Below are 27,960 nucleotides of genomic sequence, written 5' to 3' on the forward strand. Positions count from 1 at the left end.
TCATTCTGTTACATTTATTTAAGAGCTATTGTAACCAGTTAAGATCAAGATTTGACACACAAACCACTTATAAAATCTCCTGCATTATTATAGCTTAAACTGCCCAACAGAATAAGGAGTAGATCAAATTAGCTCCACCTCGGCCAATTCTCAAAATATCACTAATAATCATCCATAACGTGATAATGTAACACTGACAGTGGCCATTCATCACAAAGTACTAATACTTTTACTTTTGATGCCAACAATACACTTTGTTGCTTTACTTACACTCAACTTTGAATGTAGGACTTTTTATAATTGCATTAGAGTTCACACTCAAAATGACATCATTAGACACAATGAAGAGCTGACTTTGGCTTGAAACAAACACAAATACATAATCCACCAAACACTTAATCCATGTACACTACATGAAAGCAAAAGCAGCAATAAGGGAAGGCATCAAAAGACCAATCACCAAAAATAAACCTGAAACATCTCAATGGTGTTCATGTAGAGTCTGAGGCCCAGCAAGAGGCCCATAAGTGCCTCCAACAGCCTGCAGCACCCTCCATGTGAACCTCCCAAGGTGCTTAATCAATGAATCCCATGCTAATTAGCTGATTAGGGAGTGCTGAGAGAGGTGGCAATGGCTAAAAATGTATCTCCATCTCAAAGATCCAACATGGTGACAGCATGCGTTCTGACTACAGCAAGTAAACTGCAAGAAGCAATCAAGGGACACCAGAACTTACTGCAAAGCGGCTAACATCCCCGGTTCATCGTCGTCGTCGCACGGCTCCATCCTGTCAGCCAGACTGGACAGATGAAGGAACGAACGGGTGGAGAGAGTGGGATGGACGCCCCGGTCCCACCACCACCAAAAGCCTCAGAGCGTTGGAGAAAGAGCTCCTGTCCCGCTCCCTGAGTCCAACTCCTCCACTAAAAAATCCACCTCTGAATCTCTTTAAAAAAAAAAATCCCCAAACTCAATTTTCTATGTGTGTGTGTGTGCATATGTGTATGTCTGAGTGTGTTCCTGTTTTTCTTTTTTTTTTTTCAGTCCTAGCTTGGTGCCAAATGTTCCAGCTTAGCACCGCTGTGCAGCACCGCTGGTGATGGATTTAGCTGGGGCATCTGGGCCAGCAGGGATAAACTCCATTCACACATACACACACACGCACACACGCACACGTGGACACTGGCACACACACATGCATGCACAAAGTGTCATGCACTGTGAGATCGCAGGGGACAATGTTGGGGAAAAACTCCCCCACACGGCATCATCAGAGACATGACAAGTGTGTGAAATACACTGTGTCCAGCACACTCTCACACACACACATAAGCGCACACACACTCCTGTTCCCCGCACATAGCTTGCACACAGAGCGGGTGGATCAATGCATGAACAGATGTGTGCCAACTTTAGAGCTGCTACTAAGCGCAGACATCAGCAGCAGTACTTACAGCGTGTGTGTGTGTGTGTGTGTAAGTGTGTGTGAGTGTGTATCTCAGACACAAAGAAGTCAGATGCCACTCCTAAACCCCAATGCCAACGAAAGCTGGAAGATGTGTGTGTGACATATAGCAGACATTTCTTGTGTGCGTTCGTGTGTGTGTGTGTGTGTGTGTCAGCGCATGAGAATCAATGATTCTCTGTGGTCGGAGCAGACAGAGGTCAGCTGTGCCTGTGGGCATACAGCGGGCAGAGGGAGATTAACACAACAACAATGTATATACAATAAGAGGAGGACACAACAGAAGAGTGCTCTTCCTTGCTGACTCAGTGGAGGAGATAAACAAGGACTGGTGATAATGAAATCTGAATGTGTAGCCTGAGAAACAAAATGTATTCACACGCTGTCCCATAAACTAGTTTTACCCTCCCTTTTCTCTGTAAAGAGTGAGATGAACACAGGCGATGGGAAATTACTTAAACTCACTGCAAAGTCAACTTTATTGAAAGACTTATAGTATAAAACAAGTTTAAGACAGCTTGTGTCTACAGTCTACAACGTGCCGCGATTACAGCAGTTGTAATAAAAAAGCTCAAAAAATGACAAAAAGTTAACTACACTGAACAAAGATATAAACGCAACACTTTTGTTATTGCTCCCATTTTTCATGAGCTGAACTCAAAGATCTAAAACATTTTCGATATACAAAAAACAACCATTTCTCTCAAATATTGTTCACAAACCTGTCTAAATCTGTGTTAGTGAGCTGGGCTGTGTGATAAAACTGAACATTTCAGAGTGATCTTTGAGTTCAGCTCATGAAAAATGGGAGCAAAAACAAGTGTTGCGTTTCTATTTTTGTTCAGTGTAGTTATAGGTTTAGGTTAGGTTACACACTCTGCTGAGTGCTCTTGTACAATATAAACTCCCTCCAGGCTGCCACAGATTCACACATGACCTGTGTCTGCTCAATCATAGCCAGGGTAAACCTGGACAAAGAGAGGTGAGAGAGAGTGCCTCCAAAAAGGATCTACCGACTGGAAATTTGAGTGGAGTGGACACACTGCAAGAATGCCAAAGGAATAAAGTTCAAAGGTTTGGGTGTGGAAGGCATAGAGCAGAGCACAGAGTTTGCATTGTGCTCTCCATGCATTATTGTTGTCCCATTGTTCTCCTATGGAGAGCACTAAGACGCCACACCTTGCCACAGTGATACCTCAGTCGATTACCTTTTTCTGCCCACAATTTAACCTGTAAGAAGCTAGCAGACATCGCCCAACCTCTTCTTGATCATGTGGTTTTAACTGTCCAACACTGACACTTTTTGACAGGGCTGTAATTTCATTTGACATAATTCCCCTCCTTTCCTTTTACTTGGCACACACTGACCGGCGCCACACAGTGCCTGTATGCTCCGCTTCCCTCCTTGAGACAGAAAGCCTCCCACATCACTGAGGAACCTGCATCCCGACAAAATTAGACCAGTACGAGTCCAGAAAGCTGATCACAACCTGAAAGAGAAAGGCTCAAATTGCAACTGAATACAGATCGCAGAGAAAATAGACCCTCAGCATCAATGAGGCACTCAGAAAGTAAAGCCAAGAAGTAGTGACATTGAAAAGATCTGTGCTTGAGCCCCTGCGGTGAACTCTACAGACTCTACAGATACAATGTGTGCAGCAGAGCACCTATTGCACAGGACATATAGGAGGGATCTGAGGAAGTTACAAAAGGTTCTAGAAAGAAGAGTGTTTTGGCCACAAAGCAAAAAGACTTATGTCATAAGAAATCATTATACATTTATATCCTCCATCTTGACTGTTTGCCAGCAGCATGGCTGCAGGAACACAGATCTTATTTTCAAAAATGCTGTGTTGCCTTGTTAGTAATTCACTTCTAGAGCGATGCAAGCAGTGCATGCTTTCTCCTGTCGATATCAATAGCGAGTTAAGGATGTTAGTGAATAAAAATGGTCCTGTTCCGCTGTTGAGGTAGAAATTTCAGAAATACAAGGCCATTGGAGGCGTTGTTGGCCCAGTTCAATAAAACATCTGTGATAGCAGGCACTCAACTTTATAACATCTAGCTGGCTGGTGAAAAGTGCTGCCTGTCTGATTATCCTTCAGATTGATGACTGCATGGTCCGATGTCCTCTGGAGTCACCCTCAGTGGATGAGTACATCACTCTTTTGACAGCTGAATTTGGCTTCTGTATATTGGAATATCAATTTCTTTGTATTACAAAAAGCAAATGGATGTTCTGCAGAATTCTACCATGACATGAATTATAGTCAAAGGAAAAATCACACAAGTTAAGCTGGCTTTTGAGGACATGACGAGGCAGTTCTGGCAGGATAATGGTAATGAATGAACGACATTTTATCTAATATTCCTCATATTAACTAATCAAATTATTCTAGCCTATTTGCAGATATAATGCTAGCCCTGCACATTTCAGTGGAGGCCAGCTCCGTTTGCTACCTCTGAGATGCCACCTGGTACAGATTCTTGTCCAAGTAGCTATCTATAGCCACGTCTACTGGGACATGACTACTGATTTGTGCCAATGACCCCTGGGTGTCTAATGTTATATATAGCACAGTAAAGAATTAAGCTTAGGCTGAAATATGTGCTGATACAGTATATTGTGTCGATACGATATATCAGATATCAACCAGCTAGCGTTTTCCACTGCAGAAATGGAGGCTGCTCCCTGAAAACAGCTCCATCAAGTAGTCTGAAAAACTGCAACTAGATCAAGATCAATCACTTCAGTGTAACAAGTGAGATCAGCATCTAAAGGTGGAATTTCTCCTGCATATTTTTATATGAGTGTTTGCTCGTCCTGCCTCAAACGTTAGGATCAGTATTAAAGTGAGGTTAAGGTTGTTATGAAGGTGAATGTTAGGCAGTGGTAAAGGTGAACATGTTGGGAACAAATATGGGATTAAGGAATGAAATTAAGCTCCTCAGTGCCCCAAGACAGATACATACAGGTGTGTATGTGCATGTATGTGTGTGTTTCGTGTGCACGTTATGCTGGAAATGACTCCTGGCCAAATGACGAGACCTCGGTCGTGTCCATCTGGAGGCTTTGTGGACTTTATGTAACGGTGTTTGTTTACTGGGAAAAGCGAGCAAAAGAGTCTCCTAAGTAAAGGCAATCGTATTCTTTTATCCATTTACTACTGTACCATGAGCCCGATTTTATGTAATACTACGTGGATTGTAAAGGGAAAGAAGAGGATGGGAGGAAGACAGGGAGGTGGGAGAGATTCCTACAAGGGTGTCTTGGTGATGGCTCGTTTTTTAAATTCAAGGTGCAGGGACCTAATTGGCAAAATGTAACGTCATCCCAGTGCAGAACAAAGAGCAATAATCTCATCCATCTGTATCACTAACATGCCATGACATTCTCATCTGATGCAGACAGCTCACTCCCAAGTGCCAAAGGTCCTCATTGTTTTATTAAAAAGAAAGCAGAGATTTCTCTTTCACGACACTCTCTCCCATCAGTCACAAAACACCTCACTTCCCCACATTGTTGCTTGTTAACACGACACAGTTGCTCATTTGGCTGTGAGCTCGACAACTTTCCTCCACATGTAATTACTCTAAAAGGTCAAGCTTTTGTCAAAAAGAAAAAAAAAACAAAAAAAAACAGTGCTATCTCAGATCGCGGTGCTCTAGTTTTTTAATGAATCTTCCATGTACTACCCCCCCCCAAAAAAAGCACCGTGGTTAAATGTCAAAATGTCTCATTTTGAGATCGTGCAACTCTCAAGTCTGCATTCCTCACACATCCGGCTCAGAAATTCAATTGGTGGTCCAAGGACACTACAATTAAAGGTCAAAATTTGAAACTCAGATGGGATGCATCCGACAACAGTGGAGTGATTTAGAGATCTCAGCACTGCGTTCTACATATGCTCGCCTTTTCGATGTCACTGGTACAGTGCCAGTTTGAGGCATGCCTGTTGGGAGTGCAGGCCCTGTCTCCTGGTAGAGCTGCTTACAGCCGTGTGTAGGGGCCACTCATCCAATCGATTTCCCACTCAACACTGCACGTCCTCGGGTCCTCAGAAATGCACCCGCCAAGTGTGACATAGATTGAATGAGTGTTGCTGAGAAAAACGAAGAACACAACCTGTGGGGGATCCTTAACTCAGCACTACCGTAAGAGTCACAGTTCTTACGACGCTCATGAGCTTATCAAATCAACTCACAAACAGTGGTGTACAACAACAGCAGATTACTCTGTCATGAACACGATTTCATTCATAACCAACCAAAATAATCATATCAATAACCACAAAGAGAAATTCAATCACTGATGCGCCTTTAAAATATGCGTAATTTCTTCTAAAGTGTAAAAACACCAGCGCTGACAGTGGACTTCACTGCAAACTACATCTTAGTCTTAGTCTAATCTCTAATTAGCTGACCACAGATTGTGTAAAAAGGGCATCAAAGAAATGAAAGAACAGTCTTGTTAGTGCACCAACATGCTAGAAGATGCCTGTTTATCAATATGTCTTAAGTTGTGAACACTTTTTGCACAATTAAATCAGACTTGTATAGAAATTTAGGGTTGCAGCTAGCAGACTTTCATTGCTATCGGCTTTAGTAAAAGTCAATGGCCTTTGACGAAGTGAAAATTAGCATCACAGCTAGAGGACATTTTCTCCAGTGAGCAGCTTTATTGAGCGCTGGTCAAGCCAGTCGCTGCTTGATCTATTCACACTATTGCAGTAGCAGAAGCCACTGGTAAGATTCTCTACTGGCTACATAACTCATTAACCACTTATTAACCCATCCCATTTGAATGCTGCAAATGAAGTATTCTCAAGTATGTTCCTATTGTTGATCAGTCTAGGCTGAGGAGCAGGAGTGCAGATACCTCTCCGGACTGCACTGCAGCATCTGACACTAAAGCCAGACCTTAAATTCTCTCAAATTTTATGTCAAAACGACAGAGCTTGAAAGAAGTAGAAAATGCACTTACTACAGTAAGATAAGTGGGAGGGTGCTGATCTATGAAAATGCCACATACTGTGCTTGCCTGGAGAGATAGGAACCAGTTTCTCCCAAATTCTCCGGAAGACCAAATCGCTTAGAGCCTCTGCTCAGCCCAAATGAGGCACAGGAGCGTGGAAACGCACTCATATTTGATTATCTGTGGGCATTTTGTGGAGAAAAGTCTGATAGTTGAATAAAGAATCTTAAAGGAATGAATTAATTACATAGCCAGGATATATATGACTACAGAAAACGAACACACACACAAGAAAACCATGTAAGTATGTATGCACGCTGCACAGACACACACACACACACACACACACCCTGTGCATCCTCACTACATTCCTCCATAGTGTATAGCACTACACTCGTCCACAGATCCCATCATTACATCATAGACATGGTGAATGAACACTATATCTTATCCTACCTCATGACTCAGTGTGCCATCATGCTGCGCCTCTCTGCCCGACTGTATCCTAATCCTCAGGCTGCCACCAGCGGAGGGGCAGGCTCCAACAAAAACAATAACCACAACTGCAGCAAAATTACTTTATGTTTGGGTCAGTGAGGGTGGCGTGACGAATGAGACAAAAAAAAAAACAAACACAAAAAAGGTAGCATGTGGAGGAGGAAAACAGAATGAGAAGAAAGAGATGCTGGGAGTTGGAGTAAGCTGGGAATCTATAGGGCAGATGGTTCAGGCGAGCTCTGATGGGGTCAGGTGATTCAGCAGCAAGTCGAGAGATGCTCAATCTCTGGATCAGATTTTTTTCTTTATATATCTAGAGCTCTCCCCCCCTTGTGGAATGTGTCTCTTCTGGCTGTCTCTCTTTCTCTCCCCCTCCCCTCCTCTACATGTGGGGATGTGATGTTTTGGTTTGTTCATGAAAAGACTGCACAGCGAGCGCAAGGATCAGAATCATTTTTCTCCAGAAATGCAAATTTTATTAATTTTGTTATTAATTGCACGTGACGCCCCCCCCCCCCCCCCCCCCCTCCCCCAGATGGTCCAATCATCGCTAAGCTTCCCTAAAGGCATCAACCAACGAGGTTTAAATTCACTGTAACCTTTTTAGATTTTAAATGCAGCGCAACAGCATGAACCGTTTCCCTGCGCATCACCGAGCCAGAGAAGAACAAGAGCATGGAAAGAAGGGAAATGTGAGGAGGCAGAGAGAGAGTGGAGGGACATTAGCAACGTTTCCAACAAACTGTCAAGTGAATTTTGCTCAAACTTTTAAAACGTCCTAAAAAATTAAAAAATGTATAAATATAAAATATAAATATATAAACATAGTATAAATATTAGTATTGCCAACAAGATTTAGATTCCCTTTCTTCACACCTGAATGTAAAAATGTTCAATACAAACAAGTTGAGCTGACATGCCGTTTCCATACAGACGTCCCATTTTAAAGATGGAAACCTGCTGCTGACAGAGAAAAAGAGACAAATGTATTTATATTCGTCAGCCTGCTCTGAAATATTCCTCAACCAAGGTTTAATCAGTCGTCATGTGAAGACGCTGAACACTCCACAGGGAGTTATGGGTGATTTGAAGACATCGTCAAGAGCGTCAGCCAGCGAGCTGTCTGTCTGTAGAAAGGTAATTATATATGTGGTGGAGTGAAAGAAAGAAAGAAAGGGAGGGGAGAAAAGAAAGGCTTGATAAGATGAGCAACAATCCCGGGTTTTCCCACTTGTCAGAGACTGGGGTTCTCTGAAGAATTCGAGGAGGAGCTGTGATTTATGGTCTCTATCTAAACTAATGGAGGCTTGTTTTATCCACTCTCACAGTCCTGCTACTGGGAATCAGACTCCCATTACAGAAGCACTCATGATTAAAACCAGATGAGACAGATAATCATCGGCATTGTGGGCTGAAAGCTAAGTCTCAGTGAGCGCACTCGTGATCTTGTACTGTTGGGAGAGTTATTCTTCGTGCTGATACATTTTCACTCGGCAGGGGGAAAGAGCAACAAAACTATTTTTAATGACTCATTTGATGACGTGGCCTCATCACACTGTCAAAGGAATGCCTTTACAAGCTCAGAAGAACCACGTATTGATATTAGTTGGCTTAATGAAAATGTATTGATCAGGCCTTGTGTTTATACTCATTATATCACACTGAAGTCTGCATCAGCGTGATAGATGACACAGGAATGGTACATGGCACTGATTAAATACACTGACAAGCCTACGAGAGCTATTAAAATGATAGGTCAAACCAAGGTGGCGTATTCAATACTCAGTGCATCATGGAGACTGGCATGTTTACTGTCGCCATGATTAAATTAGAATTGAATACGCACAATCACACATACATTTTACCACAAGGGTCACATGAAAGTACAGGAATTGGAAGGACACTTTGATCTTCTGACTTTTTTTTTTTTTTGCACCAACATAAGGTTTTGGCTTTGGGTGAAACATCCATGAAATTTGGTATAAATATTCAATATCCCAAAAGAATAGGAGAACTGGATCGATCAGCACCAAGCTTGACAAAGACTTTCATGATTGTCAGATGATGAATCATCAGGTCAACTTTTTAATGTGTCGAAAACTTGAATTTCTGAATTTCTTTAAGACTCTAGCTTGTTTCTGGTAGATCGCTATTAGAAAAATTACCCAAATACCCAAAAGTCTCTCATCCTGTAATAAATGAAACATCTGTAGCAAAGCTAATTTCCAAATAGACTACATTATGTGCACATCTTGATTTTATATCATCTGATTATATTGAAAAAAAATTCTACTTCTCGCCTGTAAATTGCAAATGAAAGTATTTGTGTCACTAATTTTCACCTTCTCCCCGATGCATTCTATTATCATATTATTATTGTGAGGATATTATTATTACCATGATGTTGTACTTACTCATCATTTCCAAGAAAAGATGTTTCCCTCCACGCAGCCCCCCTGGTTCGCACTTTAGAGGAGACCTCAGCCGAAGATAACTTCTGTGGGTGCTGGTCCTCGAGCGGCTTAGAGCCACTGGGAGCCGTCACTGGAGTCATGACATGGTCAGAGCTGACTGATGTGAGGTCAGTGCTGAGGTCAAACGATGTCCAAGAAGAGTCAGAGGAGGCTGAGGGGCTGGTGTCCACCTTCTCCTCTCGCAGTCCATCTTCTTGGTCCATGGTTGAGGGGTTGGTATCAAACTAAAGAAAGAAGATGAGTGACCAGGAGAAAAAATGAGACTAAGGAGGTGAATGCGTCAGAGGATGTCTTGATAAAACAAAAGCTTGGAGTGGATGAAAAGAGGGGCAGCAGAAAAGATAAATTAGATAAATGAATGGAAAGAGATGTATCTGTGCGCTCCTGCTGACCAAAAGCTCCACACTCTCTCCTCTTCTGTCTCAGTAAAATACTGGAGAGAGCAATGGAAAGACAAAAGACCAATCACAGGAAACATTAGACAAAAGAGATGGTGATATGGATGTGAGGGAGGGAAAAGAAAACCACTCAGGGACTGAAGAGGACGGCTGACAAAGACACCAAAGGGTGGGATGGAAAGATAGGACCCGGCCGCTGCAGACGGAAGGGGGCCGAACAAAAGAGGAGGAGGAATCAGGTGAAAGGTGCAGGTAGAGGCACTTATGAGGTGATTGCTCACATCTCATTACATCCCATTTTTTCCAGCCCAACAATTGAATCATGTGGTAAGTGATAGAGACGGTGCGGGACGGGTAATCGATTTGAGATGCCTGGAGAGGCTTGAACTGGTGGCTTCTGCGGCTACATGATAGCGGCGGGCAAGAGAGTGCCGTCTTGGGTTGCAGTGATAAGCGGTTCGTTACAAGAAGTCTGACCCAGTCTAAATACAATTAGGGCTCACCACTAAAACCCATTAGGACGCTGATATGGGGGGGCAGGTTAGCCAGGCTCCCACAGGTACACTGGGAATACACTAAGAGCATCGTTCTGCAGACAGATGATACAATGCACATCAAATCAAAGGTTCTTTTAGTATTGACCCTTTTCAGGGTATTCAAGAATGGGCCTTTACAGCCAGTCAACTGCACCAGAAGCTTTTTCTGTACAGTATAGTGTCTCGATTTCAAAAAGTCTGGCTTGTAACAAGCAAATGTTATCTTGGATTTTCTATGTGAAGTAACGGTGTCAAGATCTATGCAACACAACTCTGAGAACTCAAGAACAGAGTGCCAAACATTGACTAGTTATGATTTATAAAACACACTGATCTGATCAGAGAAATAGTCTCTACACGATAGCTTTAGAATAGAAAGAATTATTAAAGGAATAGTCGGCAGGATGTCGGCACTCCTGCCTGCTTCTCGACACTGGATAGATGCCGACCTCCACCATCTACTGAGTAACACAGTAGTTCATACAACCCCACTTCAAAAAAGCTGAACTACTCCTTTAAGCTCCGAGGGCTCTGTTTTTCTCATTGACTACATAAAACAGCAAATCTTCTGCATTCTAATGTGTGTTTCCTAACAGCAGTCCACTGACAAATGCAGGGAAATGATGTTATGATATGCTAGATATTGTGGGAAGCAGCTCACTCACTTTTGTCTGAGAGTTAGACGAGAAGATTAATGCCACTCCTGTACTTGTGAACTAGAAAGCTCTTGTTCAAGGGCACCATAAAGGGCCTAAAGGGTCCAGCATGCTTCAAACGGACTGGTTTGTCCAACCACATCTAAAGGCTTTACTTGACCACACAAGGACACCAAGGCCCTCAGGTGTGTGTCCACTCATGTATAATGAGTTATAGGATGGTAAACCTATGACCTAAAACTCTTTAGCGCCACTGAATACTTCAACTAATGAAGTCTGAGAATATTTTACATTCAGCCGTTATAAAATGGTATGTGCTTTAACTCTGCCTGCTGAGGTCCCGAAGCACAGGGGGGGGTTTAGGACAACTGGCTCCAAAAGTGGCTGATTCATAGCAACATACTGAACTTTCATCTTTTTTTAAATCACCTTTGATTAACTAATGTTAGAGTCAAGCTTTCGTATAAATGAGCACCCCTAGATTTGATAAGTATTGCTTTCAGTAGCTCAGACAAACACAAGTGCCGTGCTGACAAGGAGAGTGGATTCAAACTGCCTCGTGATTGCAAGAGCATTTTTAGGGTCTAACCTCTAATCTGCTATAGTCCAGGGACATGGAGGGTCAGGGCAGCAGACAGAATCCCCCTTTATACATTCAAACTTTTTAATAAGGGAGTGATTTGTGAGGTTTTTGGTGATTCAAATGCATTTGTACGTATTCATCTTACAGTAACGCTAAAAGCACAAAAGGCAGGAAAAGGTGCAAAAATGAGCCGGCATTAATAAAGATAGTACAACACATCAGAAACATGCCTAAAATCACTAAGGCCAGCATGAGCACACACAATCATGGTGCGTTATTCTTATATGAACAAGCGAATTTGCTTTACAAAGTCTTTATTTAAACTACATGTAGAAAACGGGGCTAAAATGAAACAATGCTGAAGATAAACAATAGAAAAGTCTCACAGGCTAGGCAGATTACACATCTGTACACAGAAAACACAGACGCACTGCATTATACATACAAGTGTGTTACAATACAGCTATTTACTGTATAGACAGATAGAAACAGACTGTGTATGACAGGTCTGGAATGAGCCTTGTCAAGTATTTCTTGTTCAAACTATGTATGAGCAGTGATCCAGTGGTGTGCAAAGAAAAATAAATAACATACTGATCAACAAGTGTTTTGGATTTACATTTTCACAATGTGATGACGAGTACACACGACAATCGTGCTGTAAGCCACATAAATGTGGACTACATTTTAGACACGTTTAAGTGAATGTCTAACCTTTCTAGTACTCAATGAACTGAGTTGGTTTAAAACAATCAAGTGGGAACAGTATGAGCAGCCTGGAGTTTTTAACTGTGTGTTACGATTACCTGTCGACAGCTATTATGACATTGTTTTGCATATGAAGATGGAGCAACACATGGTTTACTCTCTGATATGTTGTTCACAGCGCACGTTTCGCCATTGTGCCTCATCTTTTCTGTTCGAAGGTGGCCACAGCGAGAGGCAGGCAGAAGAAAAAACACAAACAGCTGCTACACATTTATCCGACATGCACAGGACAAAACGAAAAGCAACACAAGAAACTGAGTGGACATTACACATCTTTTTAGATGTGTAATGTCCACTTAGTCTTTTTAGACTCATTCAGACGGAAAAACAACATTTCTGATTGTTTTTAAGAGTCAGTAAATTAGAATTGCTCAGCCAAAGCAGCGAAGCATCTCCGGGATAGGAAAAGAAGTCCTAGTGTGGCGTTAAGGATATATCCGGAGGAGGATCAGTGGTGGCACTGCATGGGAAGCGCTTACAGGAAGACACTACATCAAGAAGGGCCAAGCTACAAAACAGACAAACCAGCATACAATGCCCCAGAGACTATCCAAAATGTTTTTTGTAGGGCAAGCAGAACAAGAAAACAGAGTGTGCCTCATTCTGTGTGCCCTTCCCTTCTGTGAACAGGCCACAATATTCCAAAACTGTGGCTCTGAGCAGCAACAGAGTCAGAGCAGGAGTAAAAAAGGGGCTTCGGCACACAGCGCTGATTATGTATATGCTTTCACAGTTGAGCCATCCTCCAATATCGGAGGGGCTGGAGAACTTTCCAGCTAAAGCCTGGTCTTAAAAAGTGCAGGCCAGGTAACAAAAAGCAGTTGACGTGGACAGACTCAGCGGTAGCTTTCTCCTATGAATTAACTCCTATATGGGGCCTACAATGAGGCAGCACACACCAACACACAGCACTCGACATGCTTTGGAGCAGTACATTGAAGCGAAGCAGTGCAGGGTGGCTTGACATGCAGGGCAGTCCCACAAACAGAGCGTGGGTGAGGGCTAGCGGCGGGGGAGAAGCAACTGGTTCCACAAGGCCACAGCAGGAAAACTAATGTGAGGCCCGAGGATGGCAGACGTTGGTCCGGGAAAACAATGCAGCTGAACTCCAGGGAAAGTTCCTCTTTGTTCCTCTGTCCACGAGCCCAGACAGGTCAGTCGAGACAAGCTGAAAGGTAGTTCAGGGTGGAGACAAGCACAGGAAGGAAACACAATGGCCACATCTCCTTTAATAAATTGGCCTCGGTTGTTTCATGCTGTAGTGGGCCTCTGATGCTGACACATATGCAGACTCATGAAAAAAATCCTCATGGAACTCTGCCAGAAACCTATGAGAGAGGGCGGGGAAAGGGAGTACAAGAGAGGGAATTCTGTTGAGATATTCTGGCATCCCGCAATTTTCAGCAGTCTTCTCTGGTCACATTTAACACAGAGACAAACACAACGGACATGACAGGCTTACAGGAAGCAAAAAGCAATGACAGGAAAGCATCTCGATGTCACGTCGCACTTCACTTCAACTTCTGGTTTTCCTAGATATCCCTGGCTTATTCCACATAAATCCTAGACCCCTTGCCCTCTGCCCCGAGTATATATGTCAGAGACAAAGCCCCCTCATCCGTCCCTATACGGCCAGCAGAGAACCAATCGTTATGACAGAACGACTGAGAACATGAGAATGACCGACCAACAGTCAGATACGGAAAGAGTGAAAAATCCCCCCCCCACCCCTCCCATCTAATCAGTAGCGGGGAAAACTAATCCGGAATCTTCTTAGTATCCGCTACTCGGCCAAATCCTCTAAATCTTGCCATCTCATCTTAGCTCCACCGGCCTTCCTAATCTCAATGCAAACAAATTATCCTCATCAGAGAAGAACTTAAGAACGCTTTGACAACAGCTAACAAACAAGACCACCTAATGGGACAATAAAGGGAACATGTGAGAGTCCCGAAGTGAGTGAATCAAAGGTGAGGAAGGTTTGGTTTAAACGAAAATTATATTTATTTAAGCTTAATTCCTCCCTATAAATAAAAAGGAAGGTCCTGAACAGGTTTCAATGCACATTTATTAATTGGAAAACATTTTTTTTTGCTCTTGGTGCCAAAAATTCAGGCTTGTGCTAATCTTTATAGCTGTAAGATCAGTAATAACACAAGGCAAGCCGCTTTGGGCATACACATTGTAAATCAGTATAACGTGTGTGTTCACATGTGCACACACACACTCACACTTAATCATAATCATTCTTGCAGAGAAAGGGAGAGTGAGAGATCAACTGTGGCCAAATCCCAGAATGCACTGCACTTCAGTCTCTGCAACATCAATCAGTTTTTTTTCCCCGCTCGGCACAATCTGCCACGAGGCTGATTTCAGAGTTAAAGGCATGAAGGCTTTCCCAAAACACGCCAGTGTTTGGGTTTGTGTCCAGTGTCGTGCAGAGTCTCCAGCACGGTGAGAATATTAATTAGGCAGTGTTTTCAGTATTGAATATCATCAATAATATAGTTCTGCTACAGAGGAGATTGAAACTGCAAAAGTAATTTTCTCTGAAGCACTTCACTCGTCTTTGCACCCAAGTTATTGTCTGTGCCAGTTTGCAGAATAATGTGACTTGCAGTGCGGTGCCACTGGAGTGAATTAAAAGACTTTCTGCCCATGTTTCCCCTACTGCTGATGACACTGGATGAGGTGCTTTGCCAAGAGGAGCTACTACTGCTGTTGAGATAAATATAGGTCTTGGTATTTTATTTTGCAGTAAGTGCTGCCGTCCTGTTTTGACAATGCCGTTTTTGAACTCTAATGCTCCCCGCCCAACAAACACACATGAATACCAGTTCTAGCCTCTTTCAGAGGACCACCTTGTGATTTTTTTGTGGCACCAAGTACTGAGCTCCAGTTTATTTATTTATATACATTTTGGTGGTGGAACAGAGGCAATTTTGGCTCTCAGCTTCGTCCCTGTGGCCACTCCACGGTGAGTTTAGGTGTTGCTCCACAGCACTGCTCGGTGGCAGGAGGCAGCACTGCAAGCGTTTGATTAGAGAATGAGAGGACCTAAATCCCCCAGGTTTGGGACTGGCTGAACTGAAGATCGCTAGGGAGGATTTAAAGATTAGACTCCCGCGCTTGTGTAACGCCCACTCATCTCCCTCCCTCTAACACATGCTCTTTCTCACTCCATTCCTCCCCCCAATGTTCTCTTTTACTCACTCTTCCTTGCCTTTTTGCTTTGGTGTTTCTCAGGTTTTTTTGGGTGTGTTAATAATATCTTGACAATCAATATTTCTGTCTTTCGATGAATTCTTTTGGCTCTAACTTGTACTATACTACTGTCACGTAAAATGAGAACTTCTTGCAGTTCAACTCTGGCAGTTATTATTGAGCTTTAACGCTTGGCTAGGTCAAATCCTGGTTAATGCACTGTGTGGGTTATTAGCAAGGTGCATTTTAAGCTGACGTGCTTCCTATTTAATGTCCCGTTAACGGATTGCAGCACCTCACCTTTTTAATGATTTTATCCTCCAAGGAAATTATATGATTTCACAGTTTCTGTCCACCTGGCAGCACAATCCAGTTTTTGATGAAGGGAGGATGTGATTTCAATATGAATGCTTTAGTGAAGGAACTGTAAGACTTCAGGCCTGAGTGCAGAAGGGAGAGTCCCATTCTTTGGTTCAGTGTCAAGAAAAGTGAAAGCAAAACCTGTACTTAGTCCCGTGAACTGATTTAAATTAAACTGTTTCTGTCCCTCTCTTGCTTTGTAAAGTACTTACCTTCGAGATCCCTTATGCTTAAAAAAAAGTAATAATACTGAAAATATCTTACCTAAGAAAGAGTTCCAAATGCTTGACTAAAGCTCGGAGATTCCTCTCAGGGATCTGCATCTTTCCCAAGATCTCAGGAAGCTTCACTGGAACAAAAGCAAGACAGTGGGTATGGGAATAACAAATAAGAGGGAAATCTCTCCCCTCCACCACAATCCAACAGCCGAAATCAAGTATGAATAGTGTGAGTAAACTGACACCAACCAAAAAGCCTCAAGAGGTGCTGTGCTCCGTACAGGTAGGAGGGTGGAGGAGGCTGGTCATGAAGAGGGTAGTTATCAGGAGTCAGCTTCCAACTTAGGACCTGGTTGAAAGACAAAAAAGTCTCAGATTCACACAAATTTACACTGAAATACTAGAGAGACTGAAATTTGTGTGGTCTGACTGACTACGCTAGTGTCTTTGAGCACGAGATTGTGTCCCTTCCAGCTAATACTATCTTCATCCCAAATTATTTCATCACCTCGTTTAGCTCATTGTTTCTGCGACTCTCAAGGCCATAGAAAGGGCCACTTCGCTCTTTGCTTGGCGTCGAGGGCAACGGGGAAGATGAGCCACTGTGCACTGGTGTTTCTGGGTAAAGAGAAAAGAACACAGAACGGTGTCAGAAAGAACCAACGCAAGCAACAGATTGTTATGAGAGATCAGAGTTAGCCTTAGATGAGTCTAGTTATTTAGCCCATGAAAGGGGATGAATGTGGCAGGAAAGAAGTTGGCTAGCACCATCTACTGGGCAAAACTTGTTACTACAAGCACTAAATGTGTCACTTCACTAAATAGGAATATACTACCTTTCCTGAAATGCATTATGTTCATATTAATATGATTAATATCGTAATAAAATAGTCCAATTAGGTCACAATTTTCAGGTTGAATGTTGCAGTTCGAAGTAATGTTTTAGTGTCAGCTTACTTCTGTCGAGGTTGAGGAAGAACTTGGGCTGTGATGAGGTGTCGACCAGACGGCGTTTGAGCTGTGGGGACGCCGTGGCACTGCCTCCACCTGGATCATTACGCACACTGTATTTATAACTCATAACCCTGTTACAATAAGCTTCACAAAACAAAACAGATCACACACAAATCGACATACAAGAGATGCAGATGCTAGATGTATATAGTTTAGACCTTATAGTTCAGACAGCTCTTTAAGAGAATAATTCCAGCACTTTCAAGGTGCCTACACCAAAAATTACCAGACTCTCAAAGCCTTCATCACCATATCTCAATTGTAACTATAAATGCAATTGTGAAAAATCTCATTTACAGAATACCTTTACACCCACAGCAACGGTCAATTTTACCAGCTGTTCATATTAACTTTGATTGCAAGCTTTGATCATGATTATTATCTGGTGAGAGACAATGGAAGACAACGAACAGATATAATGGGATGGTTTCATTTCAAATATTGAAATCTCTGGTTTACAGAGTGGTCATCTAAATGAAACATCAGGTTACTCTTTCAAAGAGTATATTCAGACTCAAGCTTATTCCTAACTTTGAAAACACAATGGTTAAAATTAGACATTTTCCAAACTTTCAAGATTCTGTACAAACCCTTTTATATGTACTGCACTGTTGGATCATTTTCAAAATAGCACCAAATGTAGTGTAAGCGTACCTCCACTGCTTCCCTCAGCTGGCCGGTCACCTCCAGATGTGTTCCTGGTGGAGCGTCTGAGTGACTGGGACTGGTACGAGATGCAGTCCATGTCAGGGTGGCGGCGGCGCTTCGGGGTGGGGGCCGGGGCGGTAGGCGTGGTGGCAGAAATATCGCTCAGTGCTGGTTGGCTGTCAGTGGACTGGGGGGTGGGCGGGTTGTGTCCCAATGGGCTCGGGCTACGCTCTCTCTGGGCGCTTCAAACACAAGTGGACAGAACAAGGCTTATAGCTAAATGGAAGAGCACAATGGTCTGCCACCAAAACTTGATTCATCATGACACACTTACTTGCTGGAGCAGGGGGAGCTTTCATTGATGGCCAGGAAAAGCCTGGAGGAGCTGACCTTTTTGAACTGAGCTTGCTCACAGGGGTAGAGGAGGATCATGGGTAGGGTGAAGTCAAACGTGATCCTCAGGCCGTCGACCATCTCCTTACACAACTCCTCACTTAAAACACAGCAAATTTGAGGATAATTAGTTAACATTTATAATCATTCACCAATAGTACAAGCTGGGTCTGTACCAAATCTAGAAAAAAGACATGGAACTGGGAACCAATATAAATCACAAATTATGTTCAATTATTGCCCAAACTAACACGTATGTCTTTCTGGTGGATGATGCACATCTGTTGTGTTTCTCTGTTCAAAGTGTCTGCAGGCTCACCTCTTCTCTGGAGGGACTGGCTGTGGGCTGGTGCTCTGCGTGGTGTTCTGTTGCCGCCGGTACCTCTCGTTGGCCATGAATGCTTTATTGATAGCAAAGTGCTTGACGTAGGACTCTAGGATGTGCACGACATTCGTCTGACAGGGAACCATCACCAGCTAGGAGGGAAACACATGGCCACTTCATGCAGGCGTCCTAATCTTACCATACCAACCAGATGTACCCTCTCAATTGTTGTGAATTCATGATTAGTCTTAAAGCCAAAATATGATCCATACGTACAATGAAAAAGAACCAAGAAGAAATTCATACCACTGTTGACATTTTCCTTCCTAAAAGTATAAAATGTGTAACACTGCTTAAATGTCTGCTGCATGCACCTTCTTCCTCTTGTTGATGTAAAAGCAGTCATCCTCCAGCTTCTTCTTCAGAATATCTGGGATGCTGATGTCAACATGGACAATCTTCTCCTCACATTCCCTCTTGACAGTGATGTCTGGCTCAACCCTCTGAAACAAAACAACATATGAACCTTCAGGTGCATTGTCCATAACAAACTGATAAGAGTAAAGCTCTAGAACCTGCAAGGCCACAGGTGTACTAGGAGTTTACTAGATGACACTTTAAACTAAAGGCGTAAAATGTAAATGTTGGTCTAAACATGTCCTTGTCTGAGGTGGAAACTGAACTGATCCACCTCACCATTTTGTTGATATCCTCAGAGAAGGTGCTGTCCCCGCTATTTGAAGATTCAGGGTCAGAATCGTCACCGTCACTGCTGTCCGATGACGAAATCAAACCTAAGCACGGAAAAATGCAGAGGGATTAATTTGATTGCTGAGGGAGGCTGGGAGAGGAATACAAAGACGGCGGAAAAGTTCTCACACGCGTCGTCGCTGTCATCCTCCTTGGGGAGAGTCTTCAGAGTGGATTTAGTACCAGACTGACGACGACGCCTCTTTGCCCATCCCTTTCTCTTCCTATCGCCAGAAAAGAAAACAAAGCGCACACTATCTGTGTTGTGCAAAGATAGAACAAACCCACAGGAAGGTCAAATCCACAACAGCAACGACAGAGAGCACTAGACTTGTGGTTGGAATTACAGGTGACATGTATGGTCACTGACAGCATTGTGCCTGTCTGAAATCAATGATAAATTACTTCTGTGACCGAATGAATGAACTGAATATGAACTTACATGCGACCTAGAGCTTTGCGAGCCAGTTTATGTTGCAATTTACGGTTTTCTTCAACGTCCCTTAGGACATGATCCTCTGCAGCCCAACGATCCCAGCTATCCAAAAACACACATTTGAAAAATAGAAATCACACACACACACACACACACACACACTCTTGCATGGTTTGACAGCAGTGTTTTATAGCTACATTACACATGTTGATGAGGTTTCGCAATGAAAACAATACAATGAGTATGATATAGCTAAGTTAGGTAGGCGACAGTCAGTTTGCGTTACCTCCTGTTCCAACCATTGAAGTGAATCAGGTACTTTGGGATTCTTCCTCCATGTTCATCTGTACCGATCAAGACATCAATCACCTGTAATGTAAAACACACAGTAAGAACAGTTCTGCTGAAGGCTCATGTGGTTTTCAGGGCTTTTCTCTGTATATCATAACACTCATGAGGTGGAAGGCATGTGCATTTAGACAGGAACTGTTCTTTAGCATGTTATTTGAGTATCTGTGTATTTGCATTTCAACTGGAAATAATATAGTCCTTGTTCCACTATTTCTATGCTGGAGTCACTTTGCAAATCAGTCTTATTTCATGAAACACTGTTCTGTTCAAGGTTCTACTTTACAAAAATGGGAAAACAGTCATTGTCACTCAGTCTGTGACAATGAGACTAATAAAGTATGATGCTAACCGCTTGAAATGTACTGAATGCTACGGCTAAGTTACAGTTTAGCCTAAGCTTTCCTCATTCTGCAAGGAACACTGTCACTAACTTAACTGAGCATTAAATAGAACAGCTACGACACAATAATGATGCGGTACACAACAGTCAATGCTAACTATTAGCTACGCTCGGTTAGCCAAAGCTAAGCTAACACAGACTGTAGACTGCGCTCTGTTAGCGTTAGCTAGCTAGCAAGCTAATGAAAACAATAGCATTACGCACTTCGCCGTCAAGAATAAAACTCGGCTGGAACATTTTTATCTGCTTAAAACACCTTAGTATTATTAATATCTTGGCTGTCTAGCAACTATAATAGCAAGACAGCAAATAAGTGAGTTAATATGACCGTTATGTTACAACGGTCGGTGCTTGTGTAGCAAACGTGTCGGTGCGTTTGTTTATTAGCTATTAATAACTTTGTATGATAGCCACCCATTTATAACTACTTTACTGTTCTACAATATATCGCTAACGTTCATTTAAACAACATTGTTGTTGCATGTGCTTTAATAGCTTCATTGAAATGCCTCATCATGCAGCCTCTTGTTAAATTAACGAATAGCAACGACATTAAAATGTTTTTGAAATCATGCAGTTCAACATGAAACCTGCAAGCAAACGTACCCGGAAACCCTGCAAGAAATCTGAACAGCTAGCGAACCTTACACTGTACAGTCTAAGCTGCTAATGCTATTTTGCACAGGCCCTTAGTAGCCTTCACGGCACGACTCATACACCCCAAATCTTACAGAAAAACCCTGCTTTTGTATCTTAAATTATGCGTTGAATTACAGAGCAGCGAGCTTTCTTGAGCAAATAATGAAAGCTAATGTTACCTTAGCGTCATACAACACTTTAGCCTTGGTGGGGTCGGGTTCAAAGCACAGGACTCTCTCTCCTTGGTGAAATTGATATTTAATTCCCCGCGAATTCATTTGTTCATGGCGACGTGCGGGTGAGGGGGCATCGATCTGGACCTTATAAACCCCTTAACCCCTCCCTTCCCAGGCACTTTTCTGTGTGGGGTCTTCCAGCTAAGCAGACCATGGTGGGATGGCGCTGTTCAGGGACGAACGCAGCCATTCTATTGCTGCCTTCAAGAACACGCGTAATTTCCCCAATTCAGGCCTCCGGTAACATCGCAGGGTTTGGCTGTGACTATAGTGTGTGGGTGTGCTTCATTGAAACTCCAAGTCAAGTGGATGTCTTGATAAAATAGAAAGCAGCATATTACCATTGACAATCAATCCAGTACCAAGCGTCAAACTGAACAGCACACAAGCTAATGTAGTTTGTAAATCATCATATTAAAGATTTCCTATAATCATGAAGGCAACATTAGAAACGCAATTCAATGACTTGATTTGGCTTCTAACGGACACCGTAGTCGTAGTGCACTAGTAGTAACTACAAAAACTGGCCAACAGATGTCAGTATTTATGGAAAATGTAGTTTACAGGATGATATGAGGAATATCATTAGGGCCCGAGCACCGAGTGTGCAACACTCGGCGAGGACCCTATTGTAATTCAAAGAATTATTATAATTATTTTTATTCTTTGGACACTTAGACACACATGAAGTCCGACGCCTTAATGATGAAAAGTTGTCAAAACGCTGTACAAAAGTCTAACGGCTTGGTGTGGGCGGAGCCTCAAAGTTTGGTTTCCGCCATGAAACAGGAAGTGGATTATAACTCGGCTGTAGATGGTCAAATCTGGCGGAAATGTATCATATTTGATGATACACCTATTCACTGACACTCATAGCGCCTCCTAGGTGCAATGGGAAATGTCATGTTTGCATTTGCATCCAATAAAGTGTTTATAAATGAAAGATTACCAGAAACACATTTATTAACAGCTGCCAAAAATGTAATATTTGAATAGCTCTAACATAATGCACTGTAATATACAAGTTGGTGCTGACATTTAGAAATTGTGAATACAAAATTAATGAAAAGCAACATAAAAAAAGCATACTATGTCAATACATAATACCTAAAATAATACACTATGGCATTCCATTATCATGAAAATATCCATTTTGTTCACTGTGAAGTCATTGTCTTTGATTTGGTCGCACTTTACAGTCCTTATGCAGGGTGCTTGATAGGTGCAATCGAGTCGTACTCGCTGAGATTTGAGGCTCCACACAACTAATAACGTCTAATCAAATGATGATGATGATGATGATGATGATGATGCCTTGGTTATCAATAAGCAACAGAACACTCATGGACACCTTAATTCATTACTGGTACTTTCAAGTAAAACCTTTGAGGCATCTCACCTGCAGCAGCGGGGTCAGTGCTGCACGACATTTTGCTGTTAAGTCGTGAGAATTGTGGTCGGATTGTATGTGCAATGAAAGTGCGCACGCGGCTTTGTAATCCTGTAAACAGACTTTGGAGACAGCTGAGGATGTCACTACACAGACGGGTCATACTGTCTGATTGTTAACCTCCAACTCCAGGATTAGTTCTTCTCTTCCCTCTTCAGCTATACAGAATTCCAACATTCCCAGTGACAACAAGGTGGCGACAGCATAATACACCAACATACCATGACTCCAGTGTCTCCAAAGTCTGTTTAGAAATATGCAAAGTATTTCTTTCATTGCAAAACAGGTTAAGGCTCATTATTTTTGGTTTTAATTCCAAAAGAATACAGGAATAAATTAAAGCAAATAAAAAAAAAATGGATTGAAAAATCCATAGTACAAAAATATAGGTGAAAATAAAATTGTTTAAAACAGCTTTTAGCACAAATAATGTAATTTAACCTTTTTTTGTCTACACTGCAGACTTTGGTGCATGCACAATTTTTCTGAGCCGTTTCCATTGCTGGAGGCATACGTCAGGGGATGTTTTTGTTAACACTGGTAGAAATCAAAAACAATGAGCCTTGGTAATATGATTGGGAACATGCGTCAGAGACCCAATAACCACTTGAAGAGCTCTGTAACCATAAATGTTCCACTTGAGATTCTAACTTCAGTCTCTCTTCATCATGAATCTTTAAAGCTGCATTTAACATGAAAATTTTACAACCCAATGTAATGATTAGCTTTTTTGTTCATGTCGCATCAAGGCAAGTAAATGAAAGTTAAAAAAAAAAAAAAAACAAGTCGATGGCATTATGCAAACAGATAATCCAATACATAGTAAACCATAACAAAGCTAAAAGATAAAATGTCCATGACATTGCGCATCTACAGTTCAAAGCATTAGTAAGTAACAGATGTTAATGCAAGGGCGCAGTTACAATTACAAATGTTGCACACGAAGGTAACCTCTTCAAATGATCCAAGTGTCTCGAGGAGATTAAACTGTAAAAAGTTCCGTCGTTAGTGGCGAGAGTAATCGAGCAGTTCCCCGTTGCTGGTGATGTTGCCCAGTTTGTCCAGGCACCGTTGACTGGAATGCTTCCCTTTGGTGGTGTCAGAACAAGAACAGCCTCATTGTCTGTCCCGTCACTTCACCACAAGGACCCTGTATAGATGTAGACTCCCCCAGCATCTGTTCTTAACACCGCTGCACCCTTTCATCGGAAACTGATGGGAACAGAGTTACGATTTCAAATCGCTGAAGTGTGGGGTGGGTTTTCTATTCCTGGTGAGTCACTTTGCAGATTTTTCAGCAGTTTTTAAAAAGAAAGCAAAAGAGTAGAAAAGAGGGAGTGGCATCCAGATGCGTGGCTCTGTGTTGAGTCTCTGTACATGGGGACAGACGGGCACCTGGCAGGTGTTTGGTGGCGTTTCTACTCAGATTTGTGGCAGTACAAGTCTTTGAGGGCTTTGAGTTCCTCGATGAGGGTTTTGTTCTGGTTCTCCAGCACAGCCACACGGTTCTCCAGACACTTGACGTACTCCTTTTTCTTCCTGCGGCACTCGCGGGCTGCCTCCCTGTGTGACATAAAGACATGTGTGAGTGCATGTCTGCTATTGAGGTCTGAGCATATGCATACACATCTCTCTTTCTACTTCTACATTGACATATATATAGAACATGAGGACGCAGACCAAGTGGCCTAACAAAATAAAAGCCACACACATCTTTGGAGTAATTACTGCATCCTTTGATTAAATGACTGGACTATCAATCAGGTGTGTATTTTGATAGACCAGTGATTACAAAAAACATTTCAATACTGCATCGTCACTTGCAAAAAACTGACATCAACAAGTAGTTTGATGTCCCAGCACGGCAGCACGACAGCTTCAGCAACACACCAGTCAACCGCGTGACAATACACAAACCTGTTTTTCATAAGCCGGACCTCCCTTTTGCGTGTGACTTCCTCTGTGCCTCCTCCTCCCCCCAATGCAGGTGAAGTCGCCATGACCACCCCAGGAGTGATAGTGCTGGTGGGGGCTGTGCGGATCTGATAGGCTTGGACATCACCAGAGGTGGCTGCCAGACAAAGACAGTGTTTATTTTTTTAAACTAGAGAAACATAGAGCACCAAACTCAGACAAATTCCCATAACACGCTTTGATAGTTTGCTGTTCACACTGGTTCAAACTAAGAACCTTCTGTTGAATTTATTTTCCCACCTTGTACAACCACCTGGTTGCTGGGCACTAAAATCTGCTGCCCGTCGCTGGTCTGGGCGTACTGCAGGATGGTGGCACCAGACTGAGCTGCAGCGTTGGCCATGGTCAGTGTTTGCAGGCCCTGCACTCCATCCGTGCCGTTGTTGGCCAGCTGGATGGCCCCACCCTGGGTAATGGCAACTGCAGAGAGACATTGTCATGTGTTTACAGTCATAAAGTAACTATGATGTTCTGCAAGTCCAGTGCATCACACCTGGTGATTCTAGTGTGAGGCAGCACTGGCAGGTAAACACTAATCCAGTATTCAAAATATCCTTGAACATGTGATGTCGCTGACTCTACATCTACCTTTTTCTATTTCAAACTCTGCAGTAATGATCAACTACTTCTATTTGTTATGCATGTTAGAAACTCACATGTACTGTACTTTTGCTGGTACAAGCACTTGTGTGAGCAATACTGATATTTTTAACTGCTCAACTAAAATGGTTAATTATTAACACCCTGAAATGTACGCAAATCAAACTACAATATTCACTCAGTATTATGCCACATGTGATTATCAAGAGTTCAACTGCCGCTAAATTCACTTTGCCTCAGGACGACACATCGTTACTGAGACCAAAAAGGCACCGCTTAATAGCAGGAAACTCTACATTTCAACAGAACCCACGAGCTTACTGTATCCGTGTCCAAAAGTACTTACTGTACTGGCCGCTGCTCGTCTGATAGATGGGAGTGGGCATGGTGACTGTGGTGATGGCGGGGGCTGAGTCGTCCTCAGACTTCTCTTCCTCAATTCGAGGGACTGCTGGAGCGTCCGACGATAGGTCATTCAGAATCTTCCTGTAGAGGGGAACAGTCAGAGACATCTGAGCAAACTTTTCCCATTCAAAAAGACCATCCGTAAGAATTATACAAAGGCTTTCTTCCTTGGGTACAAGTTGCACATTAAGTTTTTTTGCTCAAAAGCAACAGTAGTTGATTAAATGGAGCATCAGGCAACACTTCCAATCTCAGACATGTGACACGGACAAAAGATTAAAGCAATAAAATTAAGGGCATGTTTGGGCAGGATGAAATTGATTAATACTTTAGCGCTTAGATGTGTCACACACCTATAAGACGGTCTTCTGGACAGGATCTCTCTCCTCTTCTGAGAATCTGTCACGCTGTCTACAGACTCCTGAGAGTCCTCACTCTCAGCAACAGTCGAAATCTGCAAAGCAACAAGAATTGTCAGTTATATGGATCATCTCAATGCCATTTTCAAAGACGTGTGTCATTGCAAATATGTAGTTGTGACACAGTAGCCATATTTTAGTTGCGAAATCTACCAAGCATGAAACAGAACAACAAGCTTACAACTACTATCACAATGTTTCTGCAAAGTATGGTGCTCATGGTTTCCCTCCTCTCACCTGTACAGTCTGGACTTGTGGGGACTGGATAACGGAGGGCTGAGCAGCTTGGATCACCCCATGCACTTGGACTGTCTGGCCATTAGGTAACTGCACTAGGGTGACTGTGGGGCTACCGGACGTCACATGGCCTGCTGCTATGGACGCCTGCAACCATGACAACCCAAAATCATACAGTGTCTGCATGCAAAAGTCCTGAGCAGCTGTCAGCAGTAGCACTTAGGCTTCCTTTCAAAGAGTAATCTTGCAACTTATACTGTAGCATGTAATTAACAGTGATGGTAAGATTTACCTGGGCCAGGGTGATCTGCTGGGCCTCAGACTCTGAGACTGTTTCACCACTTTGCTGTGTGTCTGCACCAGCCTCCATGGTCATTTAAAATCTGCAAAAAGTAAGAAACTACTTGTCTGTATATGCAACACCATGCTTTAAGTAGAATTGAGCAGCACAGACAGTGACAAAGCCATCTAAGGTGCACAGCAGACACTCTGCAGGCTGTGCCTTGTCTACAGTGCTTGTTGATACTTTAAGAGGGTGTGGTTTAGCTGAAATGCTAGCATTTATTTTATTTAAAAAGAAAAAAAAACTGACTTTCCTTTCATAAACATGAGAGATTTTAGCAAACCCATTCATTTAAAAAGCCATTTAGCACACGTGTTATTCAAGCACTGACAACACAACGTCAATGTACTGATTTTAAAATGAGCTGCTACAATGTAAGTTGCCAGAAACGCCGGAGGCTAAAGCTAACTCCTTGGCTACTAACTTACAGCTAGCATGTAGCTAGCTTGAGCAGTTGGCGCTCCATTGCTACTGTTAGCATGCTAGCAAGCTAACGGGAATGCATTTGAATATTAGCACAGTTAGCAGCCAGTTATTTAATGTCAAGACTCTATTTCAGCTCATTTTTTCCACTTTTTAACAGCCCGTACTTCAGTTTTGTGCTCTGCTATAAGCTTTAACTCAGTGTAAGGTAATACAGCACTGACTAATTCATTACGTTTAGCCGCTAGCTGTGAGCCTTTATGGAGGGAAACGTCTGCATGTATTGTATCCCAGTTTTGTTTGCAACTAGTGCACCCCACTTTCACTTACGGATCTGGAGGCTAAATTCTAGTTTTTAGCACCGTGTTGACATGAATTAGCTCAACATGGCAACTTGCGTTTGTTAGTTATTTCTAGGCTGTTTATTTAAAAGAAAAAAGATGCAAGCCCACTCCCATATTAATACCTATGTCTCAGATGTGTTCCGTGCCAGCGAGCCTTGCAGAGACTGACTCATTTTGTGAGCCTCTGCAACACCGCCGCCATGATCTCTTTGTTGGCTTTGTGCGGATATTAGGCGCGAATACCCTCTCTGGGCAGCCATCTATCTGTTTAGCAAACATCGGATGCGTATCCTCTTACCAACACAGACTCGCTTCGTCACTCCCGGGTCTACGGAGCTCCACTTTTATTCAGACCGACACGTAAGAGACCGCGTCAGGCTACACCTCCGTCGCGTCACCGAGAACAACAACACGGAGAGGAGGACGAGGGAGACGAC

At 42.7% G+C, this 27,960-nt stretch overlaps 3 protein-coding genes across 3 annotated transcripts in view; all 3 read right to left on the reverse strand.

The window, feature by feature from the left end:
• The window catches only part of LOC139223938 (FERM and PDZ domain-containing protein 4-like), a 65,133-nt gene extending 55,517 nt beyond the window's left edge, over nucleotides 1-9,616 (reverse strand). The window contains 1 exon segment of the mRNA XM_070855942.1: nucleotides 9,354-9,616. Coding sequence (XP_070712043.1) covers nucleotides 9,354-9,616 — 263 coding nt within the window.
• Nucleotides 9,617-11,892: 2,276 nt separating this feature from the next.
• Nucleotides 11,893-21,522, reverse strand: LOC139223872 (MSL complex subunit 3-like). Its single transcript, XM_070855880.1, has 14 exons — nucleotides 21,272-21,522; nucleotides 19,989-20,071; nucleotides 19,709-19,804; nucleotides 19,396-19,490; nucleotides 19,213-19,310; nucleotides 18,891-19,019; nucleotides 18,511-18,668; nucleotides 18,133-18,291; nucleotides 17,805-18,040; nucleotides 17,094-17,183; nucleotides 16,645-16,754; nucleotides 16,386-16,485; nucleotides 16,183-16,267; nucleotides 11,893-13,682 (listed from the first exon to the last, which is right to left on the reverse strand). Exons 1-14 carry the CDS (start codon nucleotides 21,368-21,370, stop codon nucleotides 13,583-13,585), a joined length of 1,638 nt encoding a protein of 545 aa, XP_070711981.1. The 5' UTR covers nucleotides 21,371-21,522; the 3' UTR covers nucleotides 11,893-13,582.
• Nucleotides 21,523-22,303: 781 nt separating this feature from the next.
• LOC139223591 (cyclic AMP-responsive element-binding protein 1-like) lies at nucleotides 22,304-27,955 on the reverse strand. The gene is made up of 8 exons (XM_070855560.1): nucleotides 27,822-27,955; nucleotides 26,706-26,796; nucleotides 26,414-26,560; nucleotides 26,111-26,211; nucleotides 25,699-25,838; nucleotides 24,993-25,172; nucleotides 24,696-24,849; nucleotides 22,304-24,341 (listed from the first exon to the last, which is right to left on the reverse strand). Exons 2-8 carry the CDS (start codon nucleotides 26,787-26,789, stop codon nucleotides 24,197-24,199), a joined length of 951 nt encoding a protein of 316 aa, XP_070711661.1. The 5' UTR covers nucleotides 26,790-26,796; nucleotides 27,822-27,955; the 3' UTR covers nucleotides 22,304-24,196.
• Nucleotides 27,956-27,960: the final 5 nt, after the last annotated feature.

Source organism: Pempheris klunzingeri, chromosome 24, assembly GCF_042242105.1.
Source record: "Pempheris klunzingeri isolate RE-2024b chromosome 24, fPemKlu1.hap1, whole genome shotgun sequence".
NCBI classification, from domain to species: domain Eukaryota; kingdom Metazoa; phylum Chordata; class Actinopteri; order Acropomatiformes; family Pempheridae; genus Pempheris; species Pempheris klunzingeri.

Coding starts and splice junctions, on each gene's coding strand:
- LOC139223872 (XM_070855880.1), bottom strand. CDS start 21,370: ATGAATTCGCGGGGAATTAAATATCAATTTCACCAAGGAGAGAGAGTC. Junction 18,669..18,890: donor ACATCAACAAGAGGAAGAAG/GTGCATGCAGCA, acceptor TTTCCCTCCTAG/CTGGTGATGGTTCCCTGTCA. Junction 17,184..17,804: donor AGCTGAGGGAAGCAGTGGAG/GTACGCTTACAC, acceptor GTAATGATCCAG/GTGGAGGCAGTGCCACGGCG.
- LOC139223591 (XM_070855560.1), bottom strand. CDS start 26,789: ATGACCATGGAGGCTGGTGCAGACACACAGCAAAGTGGTGAAACAGTC. Junction 26,212..26,413: donor CACAAGTCCAGACTGTACAG/GTGAGAGGAGGG, acceptor GTTGCTTTGCAG/ATTTCGACTGTTGCTGAGAG. Junction 24,850..24,992: donor CAACCAGGTGGTTGTACAAG/GTGGGAAAATAA, acceptor TTTGTCTGGCAG/CCACCTCTGGTGATGTCCAA.